This window comes from Aquila chrysaetos, chromosome 18 (assembly GCF_900496995.4).
Source record: "Aquila chrysaetos chrysaetos chromosome 18, bAquChr1.4, whole genome shotgun sequence".
NCBI classification, from domain to species: domain Eukaryota; kingdom Metazoa; phylum Chordata; class Aves; order Accipitriformes; family Accipitridae; genus Aquila; species Aquila chrysaetos.
Window position 1 is genome coordinate 13,172,030 of NC_044021.1, and position 17,332 is coordinate 13,189,361.

General features: G+C 39.2%; 1 protein-coding gene across 1 annotated transcript in view; it reads left to right on the top strand.

Moving 5' to 3' along the window:
• Positions 1-17,332, top strand: part of PHLPP1 (PH domain and leucine rich repeat protein phosphatase 1) — a 140,486-nt gene that overhangs the window by 86,165 nt on the left and 36,989 nt on the right. The window contains exons 4-5 of the mRNA XM_030041782.2: positions 5,766-5,932; positions 17,018-17,164. Of these exons, the coding sequence (XP_029897642.1) occupies positions 5,766-5,932; positions 17,018-17,164 (314 nt within the window). The remainder of the gene's footprint in view (positions 1-5,765; positions 5,933-17,017; positions 17,165-17,332) is intronic.

Sequence of the window (17,332 nt, forward strand, 5' to 3'; positions counted from 1 at the left end):
TCAAGATCTTGATGCTAAACCTGGGATGCTGACTTTCACATCTATGAAATTTTTTCTGGACTTCTGACATGGGGGGTAAAGTAGTGCAACTTCTGCTCCATTGCCTCCACATTTCGCCTTCCCCACACGTATTTGCTACTACTGTTTTCAGTTAAGTTGTTACAGCTTTGTGCAAGGGCCAAAAGTAGAAGTGAGCTATTTCTGCATGCTATATAAATTTTTGTTCAGAGTTAAGGAGCGGAGAGCAGGGACAAGTTAAATAATCTTTGTGCCCCCGAGTCTTGCTGGCATGAGGTATTTGTACCAGAGGCTTTTGGCTGCATCGCCTGCAGAGGAGAGATGGGTGAGAAGCACAAGCCCTGTGAATGCTGCCGCACCGGGGTGCGCTCTTGCCGTTCGTCTTAGTAGGTGATTACGGCTCTTACCTATGGCATTGCCCATTGGGTTTGTGAAGCTGAGTGACGGGCTTTCAAGCCTCTGCTGAGTTTTATCTTTTCTTTGCAAGGCCCTTAGCTTGAGTTAGTGTGCATCTAATTTAACGTTTGAAAGAAGACAAAAAGGAGAGGCCAGAAAAGCCATTACCTTTTCACTCTTTGGACTGCACCCATTTTAAAAGCTGTCATTTACGAATGAGAATATATGGCTTTAAAGAAAAAGAAAACCTTTTTCTTTTTTCCCCTCTCTCATGAAGGTTTTTGGCGTTAGCTCGTTTCCTCAGCTCTTGGCTGTGGCTGAGGGCACCGATGTGTTTTCTGGCTGTGGAGTTCAGCTCAGCGGAGGGAGGCCTCTCTGCTGAGCAGGGCTTTGAAGTTCAAATAGAAAGAAGGATTAGGATTTGAAGCAAGGTTAGTTCTGAGGTGGGGAGAACCTGTTTGCTCTAAGCGGTTAGTTTAGATATTTCAAGCATATATATCACTGTTTAGTTAAGCCTTATGCAGGCAGTGGTAGGATGTGATGATTATCGAACTGTTTAAAAACAAATGCGAAAGGAGAAAAATTACACTGCCTTTGCATTAGTATGTCTACAGCAGGTGTAATTTAACATCGTCAACTCAGTTCAAACAGACTGGGAACTTGGCTGCCTGTACAGTGTGGGCTGTTTGGTTATTTTAATTGTCTTCTGTTGAAGTCCTAAATAGTAATTTCTTATCTGAATAGAGCTATAGGGAATGGGATGAGGGTAAACAGGAAAAAGACATAATTACAGTGCTTTAAATTCACACCACAGGTCACACCAAAAGATGTCCTTGTGTAAACAAGGCTTGTGTTTGTCCATACAGCTGGGTTCAGCTGTGTCCATTGCTGACATCCATTGTCAGCAACAGATCATTTTTGTAGTATAGCCAAGGCTTTAAAACAAAGACGGTAATCAGTCTTGTTGCATAGCTTGATGACAGAGGTGGCATTATACTGATGGACAAAGCAAAGTGGGTTTTTAGCCCTGTGTAGCAAGAAGAGACAAGAATATTGTCTGATACAAGTATTTTTCTGTGTTTTTGTTGCCAGCTGCTAAAGATTTACAGTGAGCCCATACCATACTTTCACCAGTCTTGAAATACTTTTTCCTTGTTTAAAAATAATAATAAAAAAAAATTAAAATTGAAAGACCTTGGCAAAACCTTTTTTATTTAAGGTACTGCTGGCTTTTGTGAATCGTTGTTTATACTTGTAAGTACTATTGTGGCACAAGTAACACATATTTAAAAGTGAGTTTTCATATTTGGGAGACTCCTAGTTCTTTGCCACATGTGCAACTCTTAGGTGGGGAGTAGCAGAAGGCGCACTGCCTAAGGGAGGGAGAGAGCTCTCCAGCAGCATTATTTGTGGTGGTATTTGCAGAATAAATCTGCATTTTATTGCTGCTGGGGGAAAATTAAAAGCACAATGACAGTTTTTTGGTGTTTGCAGTGTGTAGATCCATGGCTCTTTGTAGTACATGCGTTATAGTTGTATACCCCTTCTTCGAAACTGCACTTCAGTATGCCATACTCGCATGGAGACTGAAAAAAAAAAAAAGAACTTAAACCACTGTAAGCCAGGGCTGCATAACTGAGGTTGCAACGGTAACTGGAAAAAAAGTCTTCTATTGGACTTTGCGGTTTGATGTGCAAAGTTGAATTTGGCCTTACCCCATTACTACTCCTCTAGTATTACAGTGGGAGACATTGCAATACGATGGACCATAAAGTGTTTAAAAATCATATCCAGGGAATGGAGAAAGCTGCATATTTAATCTTGTTTCTTTATATTTGTGATGATTAAAAATCCCAACTGAAAAGTGAACTTCAGAAAGTATAAGATCTTGCTATATGTTTGAGGTACCCTACTGTCAAACTGTTGCATGTCTTGCTTCTCTGGCAAAGACAGGCGTTGACTCTACAGCTTATGCTGTAGCTACCATACCTGAGAGGGTGTCATACACCATCTTCCAAGGAGGTCATAGCCGAGCCATTTTCCCCATGTTATTAGTACTGGAAATGCAACAGGGGTTTCATGTGAAAACAAGTGTTAAGGATGCATGCAGTTCAAGATGTAATGAGAAGACGTTCCAGAGGGGTTGGTCTGGGTAATGGCTTCTTCTGCCTGGGGAGTCGTGAACTGTGCTGCTTGTATTTTTATTTTTATGTATGTACGTAAAGCCTATAAAACGGTTCCAAAAGAAAACACCAAACAAGCCATAAGGAGTGCTTGATACAGGTTCCACATGTATCCAGAAAGCCTTTCCCTCTACCATTGCTACCACAGTGACTGTCTTCACTGTTCTTGTTGGAGCATGGATCTGTTGAACCCAGCCCAGATAACTTGTTGGGGTATTTATTTACAGCAGAATGTCTTTGGGTTTTTTTTCTTCCAGTGGAAACCCTACTTTCTGCAAATAATGTCCCTTCCTCTGGATGCTTTTTATTCTTTGACTGTGAGGGACATTCTAGTCAGCATTTTCTTACCCTTTATCAGCTTATCTCTGCAGTGATTCCCCACAGTAAGTCAAGGAAACCCAGTGCGTTATTAAAAACTGTATAATCTTTTAGAAAAATACTTTGTTCTTGATGAACAACAGCAAACACACACATGCACAGTCTTTCTGCATTTAAGTCAATTGAAGGTGATTGCAAGATTGAAATATCCCTTTCTTGTTTGATTTGGGAACAATATAATTTCAGAATCTCAATACTCAGCTTCAAAACAACTGATGAAAGTTTCTGGTGAACCAAAGAAACTATTGTTAAGATGTTGCTCTCCTTTGTCACTCTTTGTTTTTCATCTTGTTCCTCTATTCTCTAGGAATTTGTTACAGAACAGTATTGAGCAATGAAAAGAGAAAAGTCTTTATCCCTGCCTGTGAGAATAACTGTGTTTGTTTATATGAGTATTCCTTGTAACAATTCAGAAGTTAATTCTTAGAGTACTGTTTTGCTAACAAAAAAGGCTTCAGTAAAATTACAGTTGAGTCCAGAACTAACACCTTTTAAAATGTGGTTTTAACTTTTACATTTATCTCTCTGGTAGAGGCATCATTCAGTATATGTCAATTGCATGAAAATCTTAATTAAATTCTTTGTATAACAAAGTGATTCCTTTTAAAAAAACCAAAAAACAAACAACAAGGAAACAAAAAATAACCAGAACATACAACTTGTAAAAACAAAATTACTTTTAATTAGTTTTTTTTCACAGGGCTTGATGATTTTAAGAGAGGATTTGCATCCTTTTTGAGACGAGAGTAGAATTTGGATTTGGCTGCTTTATCATGGTTCGCACTCAGAGTTATGAGTTCTGGTACTTCAGATATTTTTAGAGTAACATGTCTTGCTAAGCACTGCTGGGTTGCTTATTACTGTTCATATCACATTCCAAACAAGTACTTGGAGCCACAGTGTATGTAAGCATTACACCTGAAATTACACGTTCTCCTTTTTAATTTAACGGGTGTCAATGCTTTTTCATCTCTTGTGTTTTCAGCGTGATGAGAACTGTACTGTACGAGGCAGGTTCTGGCACCATAAACAGACCGAATACCTAGCTTTCAGAAATGACAGCTCAGAATAGCCTATGAATAATTTTTGTCTATTACTACAAGGGGAAGAAAAATAGTAGCTACAGTAACAAAAGGACTGAACTAATTGAGTAACAAAGATTTGCGCGTTTTAATGGATGTGGGAGGACTGGATTATTAACGGTCGCATTAGAGAAAAACACTGCACCGTCTGTTCCTGTTGAAGCTTACGGCTGTGTGTTTATAATAGAGACCACTTATCCTGAGGCTTGTGTAGCTTGCATTGGAGAGGAAAAAAAAGGAAGAAAAACCTCCTTGGCCTTCCTTTCAGTGCAAGCTACTTCACTTGTGCCAGCAAAACCTGATGTCTCTAGTTTCAGGGTACTTTATGGTAAGGGCTGTATCTGTGCCCAGAAGGTTGGGTGATGTCTCCTTCATCAGAGTTCAGAAGCTCTTATAGACTGCCACTAGGCATTGATTATAAGTTGTTGGGGTTTTTTTCCTCTTTTTGTCCCTGAGACGTGGTGTTTGTACTTCCAAAATCCTAGTGTGTGAGGCCAGTAAAAGTGCCAATGACAAAATGAAATGTTTGCTTCGCTTGCCATGAGCAGCTGACAGAACATGTAACCATTTGAGTACTGTTTGTGTAGTCCCAGAAGTCTAAAATAGTGAAGTTGTTTGCTTCTCCTCCTTTGATCTAAGCCATCCCTGCTCCAAAAACGCCTCTCATCCTTCTAGCATTTGACCCCTCCTCCTTGCCCACCATCTGTACTGCCTTGTACTACTGCGTAGTGGTGCTTTGTCATGTAGCTAGCTCCATGACTCTATGAAAGGATATTTTTAATAGTATTGGACAGAAAATATGAGAATTCTACATTGCAGTGTTGGTTTTGGGTTTTGTTTTTTGGTTTTTTTTAAACAAAGACTAATAAATAAGTAAAGCAGCAGGAGGTAGTTCACCTAGCTGCATCCTAGAGATTTGGTAAGCGGCAGAGTTGCTGTTACTTGAATTTGTTGCCTATAGGTCTCTGTGGAGTGATGCTAGCTATACGTAGTGCTAGGTGGTATGATTTCGTCAGCCTGTATAGACTGTTTGGTTTACCTTCTCCTTTCTAGAAAACAGTGTTAAGCCCCCAAATCTCAGTTTTGGTTTTGTCACATTTTTATCACTCTTGGACAGTTCTCTAACTCATTGAGAAGAGATGAGTGCTCGGTGCTTTGCTGCTGCTGTGATATTTTTTTCGCCAGTAAGATATAAATGGTATAACCCTTTCTTCTGCCATTTAATACCTGCTTTTGACCCTTGAAACTGAGACAGGGTGATGGCTGTTATCCCCTTGCCTCCACTCACTTGGGTATACTGACCAGTCATGCAGCAATATAGAAGACTTCTGTACTATGTTTTTGCTGCTGTTACTTGCTAACTAAAGGACTAAACCAAACTTCATGTAAAATCTCTTAGCTTTTGTTTCTGGTTGTAGAGTATCGCATAACTTCATTGATGAAAATTAATCCATTTCACTTAGTTTGACAAACCTTTGCGCTTTTCCCCCTGCTAGCCATCTGTGGACCTGGTTTTAGCACAGAGGCAAAGCAAGAGATCATGGCATAACTTGCAGCAATGGTGTAAACCGTATTAGACCAGCTATGTATGCCGACGCTGACTTCTGCTGTGCTTAAAAACAGTTTATCATCTTGTGCTAGTAGAGGTGAAGGAAGTGTTCTTGTTTTATTACGGTATTAACGTATTGGTGTACCTCTTGACTTCCAGGTTGCATCACAACGCATAAGCTCAGTGGATCTTTCATGCTGCAGCCTGGAGCACCTGCCTGCCAACCTGTTTTATAGCCAAGACCTCACTCATCTCAATTTAAAGCAGAACTTCCTGAGGCTAAACCCTAGCCCATCCACAAGTAGAGCGCTTAGTGAATTACAAAGGTAAAGTGATATGGTACTACTGGTCTTCCTCTGCCCTTGCAGCCAAGTGACCACTGGTCTGCAGGAACTTTCCTAAAAAATAACTACCTCCTCTTGTGGAGGATTGGCCTGGCTGTAACGCTTCAGAAACTGGTTAACTGTGTGTGTTAGAAACAGACTAGCTTTCATAAGAAACTTAATGTTTTTCTTGTAAATAGAAGGCTATTTTCAATCCAAAATGCAGTTTTCAGAATGTGTTGGTTTTTATCTACCTACTGAGACCAGACTGTAGTTCTTCAGTCTTTGATTCACATGAGTGAATATGAGTTGGTGAGCTGCCCATCAAAGGGATGCATTCTAGGTAGGAACAGTACTATGTGTGACTTGACTTAGAAGTTTTTTGTTACCCCCCAAGCAAAGAAAGCCCTGACTTAATAAATTCAGCCTGATTCCTGTCCTCTTTCTAGTCTGCTCAACCCTAGTTCTTTTTTCCTAGTAACTGTGACCTTCCAGTTGTTCTTTCCACTGCAGCTCATCCAAGAATATAACAAATGGGTAGACAGCAGCACGATCGGTGATCTGAATGATTTAATGTATGTGTCTTGTGGAATCAGTGGGCTTTCTGTATTCAGAAAGATGAATGCTTCCATACTGAATATAAAACTGTGATTTTAATTTCAGTGGTAACTGAATTGCAGAGTACCTCAGGATTGTATTTGTGGATGGTCCTGTTCAAACAAAATGTTTTAAACCACATTTCTAAATCTATTCCTCTTTGAAAAACAATCGAAAAATACAAAATGGATTATGCGGGCTGTTGTATTTTTATATAATTCCAGTTTTGTCCTGGAAAAACAAAAAATTTGGCATAATGGAAGATGAATGAACCCAGCAGGTCTACTTCACAAACAAAGCAGGCAGTGATTCCAAGAGCTTATGAACACAGTCTGGAGAGGAATACTGGATTAAATGTTCTGTGAATGTCAGTATAGTTCTCCAGATAGCAAGTAGAATTTTAGCGTAAGTTAGGTGATGAATGTGGACAAATAATGAATGTCTTTATTTTAATGATTTTTTAATCATTTTTCCTTTTTAAATATCAGATAGTATACAGGAAATACTTGATTGTATTTTGTCCGTGTACATACAGCTAATTCTGTTTGGGATTAAAAAGCATTTATAAATAATGTGACGGGCAATATTCAGTGTCTGTTTAATGTTCTCTTGGTACTGCAATTGTAGGAACAGCTGAAGAGTCTTGCTGAAAGTTAATCAGCTGTTAAAATTTTTCTCGCTAATGTGAGCCTGAATGTGTAAGAGTGAAAGAGTTCAGGTGACCAAATAAAAATCTCCTGTTTTCTGAGATTCTGCATTAGGAAAATCTGGAGACGTGGCATATACCCGAGGTGGTGCAAAACATTGTTTTGTTCTTCTGAGAGCTGGTCCTGTTCTGTCAGTGAGTAATAGTCTGCCCTGCTTCCATTGCTTTGAGCTTGTCAGGAAGGCCTGGGGGAAGGTCTGTGAACTTCTGGAGCAAAAAAATTAATGATTAGGAAGGTTACACGTTTCAGTGGATCATAGCCAGTGCCTCGTGAACTGCCCCTTGGCACTGATCTTCCCTTTGCCACTGCTGATGTCCTCCAGCCTTGTGTTAACCCAGCACAGGTGGCATCGCCCAAGCAGCGAGTCGCTGGAAGCTCCTGCTGCTGTTCCCATTGCTGTGTGAGGTGGTAGTTCCCGCTGAGGGGTGGGAAGAGCAGTGCTCCATCAGTTATCTTGTGCCTCCCAACACAGCAAAAGCACGAGCCTGGCCCTGGAGTGCTCTCCCAAGCCATGCTCCTTCCTCCCCTAAGAAACACAGTGCTGGCTTCTCCCCTTAGGGTGAGAAAACTTGAGTTTCACTTGTGCTGCCAAAAAGCTTTGAGCCAGCTCGACTGCTACTGTAAGTCTGCTTTTCTGTAGTGAGTAAATACACAAAAATCTAGCAAGAAGGGAACACTGTATTTTTTCAAAATTATTAGTGAATCCCAGTTTGAAAGCATGTGCAAAGTAAGGGAAGCTCAGTCATTCCTGGGAACACAAGTTGTTATTTGTCTGACCTTTTTTTTTTTCTTTTTTTTTTTTTCTTTTTTTAATGCAATTTCATAAAACCATTTTCAGATCTTTTGGGGGTTACATGAGGTAAAACTTGACTGGATAAACCAAAAGTCTTTTTTTGTTTGCCCATGTTCTTTCAAACCACTGCAAAGCAAGTACAAAATCTCTGCTGTTCTGGTTTGGTACTGTTGGCTTTTATACCAAATTCTCAATTGCTAAATTGCAGCCGCACACAGGGCACAGCACCAGTGAATCAAGCCCAGAAGTATTTAAGGCTCCAAAATAACTATGTGCTTGGATGTTGTGAACAAAATGCATTGGCATTTATATACCTACCCTTGCTGGTACAATTTTCGATTAAAATCTGGTTAGCAAGGCAGTCTAGGAAAATTTGTCTTGCTGTAAGCAGCTCTTGGTGCTAGCTGTTCCTCTTAATAAATCACTTTAGGTGGTAGTTTAACAAATGCTCATGAATGCTGGATTTCAAAACAAGAGGTATGTCAAAGACAGAAGAAAATACCTACTTTTCAGCTACCTTCTGAGTAGGCTTACAAGCAGCTGGGTCAAAGTAATGAGATGCTGACATATGCACTGACTTGGCAGGTACAGTCAGGAATGGACTGGGAATAACTCAAGAATTCCTACTTTTGCTTATGCCGTTACTTCTTTCAATTGTTAAAATAAGGTAATTTATTGCATTTCTGAATCAAATATTTAGTCCTGCTCACTACGTGGCATAAGTGAAAAATCTCCATCTCAGGAACTAAATTGCTGGTACCACATGAAGGTTTACAGAGGTGTAGATGCACTTTTTTTCCCAGTAGCTACACTTTCACTTGCTTTACTGTCCACTCAAACTTTAAGTTCTGTTGCTGTAGACACTCTTCAGCTGTGAACTTCTGTAACTGAACTGTGAATGTTGAAAGGTATGTACAGCTACCTGTATTTTTTTCCTACTTACCAGGGAATACATATTTCATACTATGTATGAAAGTAGGCAGTCTGAAAATTCATCTGTGTTGAAAAAAACACAGCGAATGTTAGTACTTGTTACTTGTTGTCCATCACAGTAGCTGTTTTAAAATGATAGGAAATGGTGTTTTTCTTTGGGGGGAGAGAGGAGATTGCCCAGTTGAAAGTTTGCCCAGCTGTTGCAGTATTAGAAGCGTCTGTCATGTCTTGTGATAATATCCCCATTGAGTCAGAATTTGCCTTAAAGCCCTTGGTATTTTAGCTCCTGTATACTGCAAATGGAGTGACTGAAGACATTCTGTTGTCTTAAGTTGTCACAAATTTTATTGCTTACACTCTTTTAATGTTGGTTGGTGGATTATTTTTTTTTTAACCGTAAAGTTGAGATTTATATGTACATTGTGTTCTGAAACCTCACTTTCCCCTTATCTACAATGCAGCTTCACAGCTCTTGTTCTGAAATGTAAACAAGAGTTCAGGCTGACTAGTTTTGCAGGGTACTATTGCTCTAGGTTTGAAGCAAATGAACAAACGGTAGTCTTTATTTACTGTTGCTCTGCTTCACTGGGCTAAGCACACTTTATATTTATACATAATTGTTTCAGTCAGTGCTGTTGGAAAAAAACTGTTGGCATGAAGAATACTGTTTGCTTGTTAATATTGAAAAGTTAAGTTGTCAGTATGTGGATTTTTAATATAAGCCTGTTGCAGATTAAAAAAAAAAAAAAAAAAAAAACAAACGGAGAAAGAAAGAAAGAGGGGATATAATAAGCCACAAAGTTTGTTTTAACAATAAACAAAATGATGCTTGCCAATTTTATCTGAAGAACAAGTGGTTATTCTGATTGTGGTTGTTAATTATTAACAGTGATTATATGGTTTTTTTATCTTAAGATCTGTTGGTATCTTTTCTTTCCCAGAGCCTCTCTAGAAATGAACTGTCCCCTCTGGCATCTCAGCTGAAACTCTTCTGGGCTAGTGGCAGTAACTTGAAGTTGAGTTTATAGGGTATGAGAAGGCTAGAGGACTCTGAGATGCTGATGCAAGTGTTTCTGAAATCCCTTGCTACTTCAAACTGTAGGGTAGCTGTTTTTATCTGATGTAAACCCAGCAGACAAGCCTGCTGGAAATTAGACTGAGATGTAGCTTGATCCTAGCTTGTCCGTAGAGATTGAGGAGCAGGGAAGAAAGTCTCCAGCCTGCCACTTGGTTGGTCTCAAAGTGCATTGAAGTGCTCCTTGTGATTATTGCTTTTAGAGTATGAAACTGAGGTTAGCGAAGAAAGTCGGATGGATTAATGACATGCCAAACATACATCTTCCCACTTGCCAGGCCCCACAGGGCACTGCCAGTAGATGCACTGGAAAAGATGTGAGCTTTTTCTTTTTTTTTTTTTTTGGGGGGGTTTTTTTTTTGGTTTTTTTTTTGTTTTTTTTGTTTGTTTGTTTGTTTTTGGTTTTGTTTTTTTTGTTTGTTTGTTTGTTTTGTTGGTTTTGGGGGGTTTTTTTTGTTTGTTCGGGGTTTTGTTTTTGGGGTTTTGTTTGCTTTTTGTTTTGTTTTGGGTTTTTTAGGATGCTCTTCTGGAAAGGAATTTGCTTTTAAATGCACACATTTATTGAAGTTATTTAAATGAATTCAGCTAACATTGGGAGTATGCTACCGCAGGGAATGGAGTGCTATTGCATGCTCCATGGTGTGGGAAGATGCTGGGAGCTTTCTCTCACACTCTGATGGTCTCAGAGCCAGGGAACCTTACTTTTATGCTTGTTTCTCCTCTTTCACTGGAAGCTGAAGACTGAAGCGTAGCCATCTAAGCAGTAGGGCAAGAAGAAGTTGGCATGATACTGACAACCAGAGGTCTACGAGTAACAAACTCCAACCAGTGTTTGCTATATTCTGGTGCTACGTTTGTTTTCTCAGCCCTGTAGCCTTGGAATATTTTTTGCTATTTATATTACTAAAGACAACACCTGGAACATGTTCATGTAACTTCACTGCTTTTGTTTTACTCAGCTCCTAAAGACATTGAAGGAAGAGTTTGCTTTTGTTAGTGCATCTTTCCAAATCTTCATGACTGGTTGTGTTCTACGTAGCTCCTGTACCTTTCTGAACTCAAGAAAGTACCCTCATGTGAATACTTGGCAAAAATCAGTGACATTTGATTAAAGAAAAATAAATTGCAAAATCAAGTCACTACAAGTGATTAAGTGGGGAAGATTGCAGAATTGGTTTAATGCCTGAGACACATTGGATTTTTTGGATTGTTTAAGTTGGAATGGTGAACTCCTTAATAGTAGTAGAAAAACAGGTGGCACTAAGAAATATGCTATAAAATAGCATTTTAAAAAATACTGTAGTCTAAAAGTAGAAATTGCAGTTATTAATAAGATTCAGTTTAGTGAAACTACTAGGCTAAGTACAGCAGTATCTCTTCTAAGTAATGCTTTAAAAAGTAGTGAACATATTTATGGAATCTGGTTATTGTGTATCTGCCTACTCCAATTTACTTTACTTTTCTATTGCTTTCTGGTACGGCTTCCAAAATAAGGGTTTTCTTTTCATGTATTTAAACAGGTTTCAGTTTGTAAGCCCACCCCTAGTAATGCTTTTGTATTTCAGATATATATTTCCAGTATAGAGAAGGAGAATATATTTTAACTTTTTTCCTAGGAATTTTGTTCTTCCTCTGCGGACAGTCTTTCCCCCCTAATGAAGCAGTGTGTGCTAGGTATGTGCAGAAATTGAGAACTGCCAAGTACAGTAACGTAGGCTCGGATTATTTCCACTAACAAAATATACTTTTTGTTTTTCTTGTCTTTATGGTCTTCTTACCAACTATGTAACACAATAAAAGCTTTATTATTGTCTTAAGTTTGGAGGTAGTCTGAATTTGACTTAACATCTGTGATTATTTGTACATTTTGAAAAATAACTGCCTAGATTTAAGGTTAATCCTTTTTGTCCAGTGTGGTCTGTTTTCTTCTTCTTTTTTTTTTTTTTTTTTTAAATACAATCTACCAATTAATTTTGGCATATAGACTCAAGTCTGTATGCCAGGGCTGTTGTGCCTTTTATTGTTTTAAATGTGAGTGGAGGGGAGAAATATCAGGATGACTGTTCCTGGTGTGTTGGCATAAAGGGTAGTGAAGATACCAAAATTGCAGCTATCAGTCTGCTTTTTTTCTTTCTTATTCTTTTTCCCCCACTGGGTTTAAGAAAGGAGGAAGGAAATAAAAATTCAGATAAAACTATGTTTTCGTTTATTCATTCAGCTAATGGAGAAATTGATAATTAATGGGTGAATTTGTTTAAGTTTCTTCTGACTTGACCAGAATCAATCTTTGCCCTCAAACTAAGTGAGCTTCTCTTTCCTGAGATGACTTTACTCCATCTATTTTTGTGTGGTGTGCCATGAGCTACCTGGTTTCTGGATGAACAGGAGTCTTGTCCAGAGAGACGACGGAGTGGAAGACACCAGTAGAGCTCCTCCTTCCTCCTCTATGTATTACCTCTTGAAAACTCTGCTGTGCCCAGGCTGGGGAGGGCTGATATTGACCTCAGTTAGGCAAAGCCTTCACCTGCAGTATCCAAGTGAATCTCCCTAGCTGTTGCAGAAACCTATATTCAGCTGTCTCAACAAATTAGCAGGGCAAGAGGGCTGGAATAGTTTGTTTTAATTGTCTAATTTAAGGCTTTTACAATGACACCTTTCTGGGAAGGGAAACGCTATGACAGTATTTCTGGCACTAGGCTAGCTGCTCCCTTAGGCAATAAGGCTATGCATGGGGAATCTGACATAACTGCAAAAAGGCAGTAAATTGGACCTTTTATTTCCAAGGAGGAAATTGGTGTGTCAGGTTTATATGGAAATTCTCTTAATGATTAAGTTAGTGGCCAAAGTAGCAGGCGTTCATGAAAGTGGCAAGTTGTAGTTCAGTTCCAGCACTTGGGGCCACAGTGCTGCTAGGCAAGTGCCATCGATCTGCTCAGAAATGGTGCTGAAGCTGAGGGGCAGTTGTGCTGCTGCTTGAAACGATGTTCCACTGCAACCACAGCGTAGTCATGAGACAGCCCAAATACTGGAGATAGTATTGGGAAAGTGATTATTTTCCTTAAACTGAGTCTCTCATTAAGCCATGTCTTCTGGTTTGGTTGCAGTAAAATACTGCTTTTTAATTGCTTTTGGTAAGAGGAGGGCAAGACTGGTTTTGTCAGACGCATCTGCTATGGCTGCATTTCAATGACAGTGAATGGCCAATTCAAATATACTATTCCCCCTGCTTCAAACATAGTGGAACCGAAATGCTGTACTGTGTAATGGAAATTCCTCTGCTGTGCACATTGGGTAGATCTGAATTTGAAATTAGTGTGTCAGTTCATTGCTTTGCTGTGATACAAACTTCTCTTGTTAGTCCCTCTCCTCATTTTCCGTATGTCAAACTAAAACCACTCCTGAAGTGGCAGCTTCAGGATTAAGTAACTGGGCATTTTTGGGCTCAATTATGGCAATTAGTGTTCAGTCATATTGCATGTTTAAACCCAAGGGTTGACATGTCAACATTTTGCTCTAGCTTAAAGACTCTTTTTGGTCAGAGAAGTGAGTGTTTATATATTGGTCATTACGATAGAAAGCTTGGTAAGCTAACTGAACAAAGTGTGTTGAGAAATGCTGTTTTACAGGTTGACTTTTTTTAACAGATAACAAAGTCTACAACCAGGGAAGGAGGGAGAGGAGGAAGGAAAGCATATGTATGGACTTGATATGAGGTTGTTACACTGTCATGCCTCAGACAAGAGATGTTGTGCCTTTTCTTCTTTCTAGCAATGCTATGGGGCCAGCATTGATGTGTGCCCCTGCTTCTGGTGGGAGTAAAGATTTGGGTGTGAGAAAACAGCAAAGATGTTACTCTGTAAAATATATTTAAAGCCCGACACTGTGCAAACTCTGCAGCAACAGAAAACTTGAGTCTGTAAAATACTTCTCTCCTACTTTATTTATATTGATGCTACAAATGATACTGGTGCTACTGACTGTAAGTCTATCTAGATAGAAGTAGTGCTCCGAACAATTCAGCATTTTGAACGTGCAGCATGGCACTTCTCCACAATGGAAGTGCAATGTGGATCGTGGGAAGTGAGTGGCCAAAGATGAGAGGTAGACTTAGATCTTAACTGTGAGCAAATGCCTGCTAGTTTGCTTAGTAATGTTCTGTACTTGACAGTGCTCCATGAGAAGAAATGCGACTTTAGCATTTGGTAAATTAACATGTTTACAAAGGAGGAAGAAAATACATCTTTCCTGCCAGTTGTTTTAAATTAATCTCTTAACTTTAACTAAGCTTATGGTCTGTCTTTCAGCTTTTCTTTAAATGTGATTTAACAATGAACTCTACTTTGTGGATTATTTGACATATACTTATATGTGCATTTTCAGCTTCTGTATGAGTATATCCAGTACTGGATGTACTACTCATTCTCCCTTACTGTATGGACCTGTTAACCAGTTCAGTTTGTGTCCTTAGTAACAGACATTAAAACATACATTAGGGTAGTAGAGATGTAATCCAGATACATTTAGGGGTGGTGGTGGTGGTGATTTTTTTTTCTTTTCGTCTTTGACCTAGGACAATTATAGACAAGAATGTGTGCAGAAAACCTTGAAGCTGAATGCTGCTTTGGAGTTAGTTAATGTATTTCTTAGTTTCCACCACCACATACCCCCACGTTGCCCCCACCCTAGTCCTCTTTCCTCTGTGTATTAGTTTGATCTTCTGTAATTTTATCTCAAGATTGTATTTGGGGTCTTCTAGTAGATTGTCGTTTTCACTTATTAGTGGGCAGAAGCCCCAAGACTGCTCTTCTGAGACTCCAGAGTGGCAGAGGTAAAGGCTGTAGCCTTGGTGTTAATTATTAAATGTGTTTAATTCTTTTTTTCATGGTTGACTTGAAAATTGGAATGGTTACATTTTGATGTTTCTCCAGCAGTTTAGTTAATTTTGTTTAATCTTCCTGTCTTACTACTATTTTTGCACTTACCTAAATGCTGAAAAAAAATGTAATTTCTAAAGGCCCTGGAGTCCACTACTTAGAGCATTCTTGTTTGTATTTGCAGTTGACTTTGAGGAAGATGTGGGACAGCTGTTCCACCACAGAATCACCCTAAATTTCAGGGCAGTATATCTATGGCCTTAAGTCTACAGTTATCTTCAAGATAAATTCAGGATTGTGCATTTCAGTTCTAGGTTCAAGATTTTTAAGGCCTTTCTCTCAAAATAGAGGAATATGAAGGTATAGTGTTTAAAATGTGCATTTTTCTTCTGGCTAGCAGCCCTCATTAACATCAGCTAGCTTACCCTAGCCTCTTTTTTATTTTACAGTTCTCCCTCTAGAGATGCATTAGTCATTGTTTCTGCACAGTAGCATTTTTTCCCCTGCAGCAGTGATTTGATTGCAAGATTTCATTTAGTCTCCAACTCTGTTCCAAACTTCTTCTGCCTCCAGCATGGCACAGAGTGTTCAAAATCTGTGATAACTCTGACCATGATTTTTCCCTTTTTTTTTTTTCTTCTGTCATCTTTGCACCAAAATACCAATAGAGAGCACAGCATTCCCTTGCTTACTGCAAGCCTGTGTAAACGTTAAGTGTGTTTATGGTCTGTCTTTTGGGGTGGAATCCACACTTCACTTAAAAGCCCCATTGAAATACAATACAAAGGTGCTACTTACATTTTCACATTGAGTTTTAGTCAGAGAGTGAGTTTGATTTAGGCAATAGTAAAGGTGCGTGCCGGTTGACTGCAGTAGCTGGTTAGGATTTTTAAGAGTCTTCTGGTGTTGAAACTCTTAATGTTTTAATGCTTGATGCATTTTCTGTGCGTATTTTCTGGTCGGGGGAGGACAAAGTGCTTTGAGGTAAGAATGTGCTGGGCCGATGCAGAGGCTATGGATGCACTGGCACATGCTGTTGGAGATTGCTTTCATGTGGAAGAGCAGCATTCATAGGTGCAGTTTTGCTTCCATTGCCGTGTTATATAAAAGCCTGCTCACACAAATAAAGGACCGGAGCCTTAACGAAGGGAAAATGAAGTCCAAATAAAATGTCCTGGTGTAAACCATGCCAGAAAAGAAACTTCCTCCCATCTATCGGAATCTGACACAGATCTTTTCATTCATCCTTTTACTTGCCTTTAGGCATACCTCCCAGTCGTTGTTAGGCAACCATAATAACATTGCTGAACATTCAGGCTGGCTAATTGGATTGTCCCTTTCTTGGGTTTTTTGTTCAAATGGTCTTGGTCATCTTTAATAAGGCAAGCACATGCAAGTTGCTTCATTGGCTGATGTAATAAACCAAGAGGCTCTTAAGAGTTCCGTGACACATCAAGGACAAAATTTTTAAATCTATGTGAGCTTTGACATCGCACTTAATTGAGAGTGTAAGGATTTGCCTCTGTCACTACAGAAGTCTTGCTAAATTCTGCTTTAATTCAGTACATTTCCTAGTTGTATACAAACCCACCTATTCTAATGAGAATTTTTGGTTGAAAGGCAGTATCTGCTCACATGGATGGAGCTGAGCGGCACCACAAAAATTTAGTGTTCAAATAGGCTGAGAATTTCCTCCACTTTGTAACTGGTGTCACTAGGGTAGTCTTACTAGCAAGAAATGTGTTCAGAAAAATAGCAATGCTTTACTACAGGATGCAATGCCACAGAAGAAACAACATATGTCGTAAGAATGGTAAGGGTTTTGTTCTTTGTTACACTTACAGGAAAATATATTAACGTGTTGTTCAGGGGGGCCTGTTTCTCTATGCCAACTTAATGTGAGTGAACTCTTGCAAGTGGTGTTGAAATTGAGTGTCTAGTAGCTTCCCTGGTTGTTCTGAGTACATAAACTAAAAATGCATGTAATTTGTATTTACATAACCAAACTTACCTTGTATTAATTATTGCAAGGCAACTTCGTGTGGCTTATGCTCCACTTATTTGTCACCTTTATTTTTTTTATTTTTATTTTTTCTTATCTCATTGTAGATTCACCAAGTTGAAGAGCCTTAATCTTTCCAATAATAACTTAGGAGACTTCCCACTGGCAGTCTGCAGTATCCCAACCCTGACTGAACTCAACGTGTCCTGCAATGCCCTCAGAAGTGTTCCGGCAGTCGTAGGCGAGATGCACAAGCAAGTACTTTCTTAAAACTTAATGTACACGGCCTGATAATAAAGGCAACAAGCAGTTTGATGACCCTGTACATAGTTTTGCTATGAGAAACAGTTTAGACTTACAGGGTTTTGTCAGAGCAGACTGTCTTGTAGATCTGTATGGAAGCAGTTGTGAGCTGCGGATGG